This window comes from Myotis brandtii, unplaced genomic scaffold, assembly GCF_000412655.1.
Source record: "Myotis brandtii unplaced genomic scaffold, ASM41265v1 scaffold26146, whole genome shotgun sequence".
NCBI classification, from domain to species: Eukaryota; Metazoa; Chordata; class Mammalia; order Chiroptera; family Vespertilionidae; genus Myotis; species Myotis brandtii.
Window position 1 is genome coordinate 1 of NW_005359955.1, and position 4,740 is coordinate 4,740.

Sequence of the window (4,740 nt, forward strand, 5' to 3'; positions counted from 1 at the left end):
GAGAATTATCAATCCGCTGCCTCCTGCATGCCTCCAAATGGGGATCAAACCTGAAAATTAGGCATGAGCCCTGCTGTGGAATCAAACTGTGATTTCCTTGTTCATGGGTCAACACTCAACCACTGAGCAACACCGGCCTGGCATATTTGTGCATCTTGTTTGGTTTCATACTAGGTCCCCGAAGCAGGCTGGGCCTGGCCAGTGGTCCATCCACAGATGGTAAAGTTCATGAGGGCTCCATGGAGCTCTATGTGGCTGCATGGGAGGGCCGAGGACTTACTGGCCTAGGAACTCTGGCTCCACGGGCCAGCAGGGCGCTGGGAGGAGGAGGGAGGAGTGTCCTCAGAGCAAGGCCTTTCCAGGATGCTGGGAGTGTCCCTGGCAGAGGGCTCTGATGGACAGTCAGGGGAGAGCACCACCCTCACCAACTCGAAGGAGAACGAAGGACACACTCGAAACTCGTTGATGAAGGATATCATCCCCCTGGGGCCTGAGGAATCTGCCATGGAGGTGGTCTTGAAGAAGATCCGGGAGCTCTCTGATTCGGTGAGGGGAGAGGAGGGAGGGGAGAGTGTGGGTCTCAGTCCCTACTTAGGTGGGGACAAAATAAGACTTCGTGTTTTATTAGTCAGTTTACTAGGTCTTACTGAATAGCTGTGTTCCCTGGTGGCATGGGATAGTTCTCCTGTCCCCTTCTAGTCTGCCACCAGCTCCTGGGATTCCACCCTGTGCCAAGCGATCCCGGTGAGGGTTGGAGAGTCCTGGCGCCCATTTGGTCTATAAAGCTTGTTGCCCTCTTGTCTTCCTGTTGTAAAAGTTAGAAGATCAAGGATCAAATCCTACCATTGCCATGTAGTTGCTATTGACCTTGAAAAAAAGATTCATATTGTAGTTCACCTGACACCTGTATAATTTTTTAACCAGTGTCACCCCAATGTATTCACGAAAAAGGAAAAAATAAAGAGATTTTAGAGCCGCAGTTTCCTCTTTTCCTAACTGGGTAACAGTAGTACTTGCCGCATGGGGACCCTGTGAGGATTCACTGAAGTGACACAATGCCCAGCCTCTCTTGCCTCTCTCTCTGCCTTGGCAGGACCACCGAGACCCCTTCATGGTGGGCGACCTGGGAGTGTTGGCCAGCCGCCACCAGGCCTTCTGCCAGGCCCTGCCAAGGGTCTCGCCCTTCTATGCGGTGAAGTGTAACAGCAGCCCCTGGGTGCTGCGTGTCCTGGCCGCCCTGGGCACCGGCTTCGACTGTGCCAGCCAGGTGAGCTTGGGCCACAGCCAGTTTCCTCATTCATAGGCCTGACGGTTCCTGGAGGAAAAAGGCCAGTTGCCAGGTGTCTCAAAGTGGGGACAGCAGCCCATGAGCAGTGGCTGATGTGTGTGGTGCCCAGTTGTTTGTGAAAGAATAAAGGAATGAACTGGGAGTGGTCCACCCTCCACTGGTCTAGGTGACGAGGGCGGTCAGCCTGAGCTAAGGAGTGGAGGGAACATGTGCTTTAATCCCCAGACCCCGTTCTTTCCTGGCCCAGCCATTTCACTGGAGCCTCAGTTTCTTGGTCTTTAAAATGGGTTCAACTATATATTCCTCAGAGCAGTCTAGAAGCTTAAATAGCACAATATGTGCTCAGTGCTTTGCCAGATGCACAGTAGGGACTCAGTAGGGGACAGCCCCTCATGCCCGTGGTTCCTGTGCCCAAAAAGCAGGGCATTAGGAAGGCAGCCCCTTACTCTGGCTTTGCCAATGGCAGGTGGAGCTGGAGCAGGTACTAGGCCTGGGCGTGGCCCCCTCACGCATCATCTATGCCCACCCCTGCAAGCCCGTCTCCCACCTGCAGTATGCTGCCCGCCATGGGGTGCAGCTCCTGACCTTTGACAGTGAGGATGAGCTGCCAAGGTGGCCCAGCACCACCCTGGGGCCAGGTGAGACCAGCAGGGCTGCAGGCAGGTGGGGACAGGGAGGAAGTTCTGGCAAACTGACTTGGGCCTCAACTAGGAGATGAAGGCTTTTCCGTGGTGACTAGGAGACGCCCAATCAGCAAAGAACAAGCATGTGGGTCGGGTGTCCCAGTGCCCTCCCTGGTGCCCACTCATTTCAAAGATTTCCTGTGTTGCAGAGGCGCTGGCAGAGCCTGGCATTAGGAGTTCTGGAGTCGGCATCCTTGTGGGAAAAGCACTCACATAGGATTCAGGAAGACCAGGGGTCACATTTCTGACTTACTTGTCCCATCTGTGTGTTCTTGGGAAAGTTACTTAACATCTCTGATTCTGTGACAGGAGGTCTGGTCTGCTGAAGGGATGTTTATAATTTTATCCTTTTCCTGCTTTTTCTTGTCCGGGCTGAAGTCTGTAAGAAGTAGTGTAGCCCTAACTGGTTTGCCTCAGTGGATAGAGTGTCAGGTCTGTGCACTGAAGGGTCCTGGGTTAGATTCATGTCAAGGGCAGGCTTGATCTCCAGTAAGGGTCATACAGGAGCCAGCCGATCAATGCTTCTCTCTCATTATTGATGTTTCTATCTCTCTCTCCCTCTCCCCTCCTTTCTGAAATCAATAAAAATATATTTTAAAAAATTAAAAAAGTAGTGTGTTCCCTCCCTGGACCTCCATGGCTGGACAGTCCAGAGGACCAAGGCAGAGGTGGAGGGAGGCTGGAGGGAGTTTGGGTGGGGGCAGAAAAGCATTCAGGCCTGGGGTTCATGTGTCTAAGAATGCCTGTCACCCTCACACCCCCTCCCAGGCTGGTCCTTCGACTGTGGACCGAGGACAGCCAGAGCCTCATCCCCATGAGCGCCAAGTTTGGGGCCAGCCTGGAGCTGTGTGGACACTTGCTCAAGTCCGCCCGAGACCTAGGCCTGGCTGTGGTGGGAGCCAGGTAAGAGCACCGAGTTTCTCTCTTGTGAGGCAGGGCTCCTGGTCCCCACGCCTGTCTACAGCCTCTGACTCCCTGGGTGCCCTCGGGTCAGCGTGGCCCCTCTGGGCCTCTGGTGGCTCCCTGTGGTCCTCAGAAGAGGAGGTGGGTGTCAGCTGCTGGGAGGGTGGGGCAGGCAAGGCACTGGCCTTGGATGCAAAATTTAACGGGGTGCCGAAAACTTTGTACTGAAGATAAATAATGTTTTAATACAGTTTTTAAAAAAAATTAATGCAGAAAAAATCCATGATGAGAGAATATGAAATTTTAAATCAAGATAGGATTGTCATATCTGCTTTTTCTTTTTCCTATGGGTCCAACTACTCTTAACTAATCTTGTCTTTAAAGTTTTTGTATTTTATTCATCATGGATATTTTTGCATCAGCAGGTTTGATCTCTTGATGGGGTGTGTATAGGAGGCAACCAATTGAGGTCTCTCTCTCTCTCTCTCTCTCTCTCACTCGCTCTTCCTCTCTCTATAATATATACAGACGAGAGTCCCGGTGCACAAAATTTGTGCAGTAGCGGGTGTGTCCCTCAGCACAACCTGCACCCTCTCCAATCTGGGACCCCTCGGGGGATGTCTGACTGCCTGTGGGATCAGGCCTAAACTGGCAGTCAGACATCCCTCTCAGGGTCCCAGTGGCTCCCAACCGCTTGCCTGCTTGCCTGCCTGATCACTCCCTAACCACTCCCCTGCCAGCCTGATCGATGCCTAACTGCTCCCCTGCTGGCCCAATCGCTCACAACTGCCCTCCCCTGCCGGCCCGGTGTCCCCCAACTGCACCCCCCTGCCAGTCTGGTTGTCCCCAATTTCTCTTCCCTGCCGACCTGGTCACCCCCAACTGTCCTCCCTTGCTGGCCCAGTCTCCCCCAACTGCACCCCCCTGCCGGCCTCTTGTGTTGGCCATCATGTGACCACATGAGGTGGCCATCTTGTTCGAGGGTGTGATAGTCAATTTTCATATTACCTCTTTATTATATAGGATAGTGCATGAAGGTTACTATGTTGATTGCTCAGAGCTTTGGTGCGCCCTTGAATGTTGCACCTGAGGAGTGTCCTCCCTCACCTCACCCCACCTGCCCCTGATTGGTTCCTCTGCGACCCCTGGCGGATGGTTTGAGATTTGAGGTTCAGATCACATGCATTCCAAGGAGGAGAAGAAGAGGAGCCCCTGCCACGAGGCTTTGGGAGGGGTTGCTAAGAGAGGTGACTGCCCCACAACCACGAGAGCCCAGCTCACGGACTGTCATGTGGTGTGTGTCTCTGGGGTCCCCATCTGCACAGCCAAGGCTGTGGCTCCTGTGGGTGCCCACGAGCTCCATGTAGTCATGCCTGTCCCCATGTCTGTGTCCATGCTGGTTCACATTGTGCCTGTGTGGCTGTTTCCGAATGTGTACCTCCTCCTGCTGACCCTTGCGTTTCCTCGTGTGTTTCTGCACCTGTCACTCCACCTGTGCTCAGCTTCCACGTGGGCTCGGGCTGCCAGAATCCCCACAGCTTCCCACAGGCCATCGCCGACTGCCGGCGCGTGTTCGAGATGGGCCGTGGGGTCGGGCATGACATGAGCATCCTGGACATTGGAGGGGGCTTCCCCGGAGTTGAGGGCTCTGAGCCGGAGTTTGAGGAGGTAAGACAGGAGGAGGAGAGGGCGTCTGGGGGCCCCAGCCTGGGTTTATTGCACAGAGTGTGTGTTTGTGTACAGGGAGCTTTTGAAACTCAGTCCTGTGCCTGCATATAGTTGAGCTTTATGTTGGTTGAGAGGTCTCTGACTCTACATGCATGGCATGTGCGCATATACAAGTGTGTGTGTGTGTGTGTGTGTGTG

At 53.9% G+C, this 4,740-nt stretch overlaps 1 protein-coding gene across 1 annotated transcript in view; it reads left to right on the forward strand.

Moving 5' to 3' along the window:
- Window positions 1-249: 249 nt before the first annotated feature.
- Window positions 250-4,740, forward strand: part of LOC102241960 (antizyme inhibitor 2-like) — a gene marked incomplete at its 3' end in the record, with an annotated part of 8,144 nt that continues 3,653 nt past the window's right edge. The window contains 6 exon segments of the mRNA XM_014541121.1: window positions 250-546; window positions 1,094-1,267; window positions 1,755-1,893; window positions 1,896-1,926; window positions 2,740-2,874; window positions 4,377-4,565. Of these exon segments, the coding sequence (XP_014396607.1) occupies window positions 364-546; window positions 1,094-1,267; window positions 1,755-1,893; window positions 1,896-1,926; window positions 2,740-2,874; window positions 4,377-4,565 (851 nt within the window).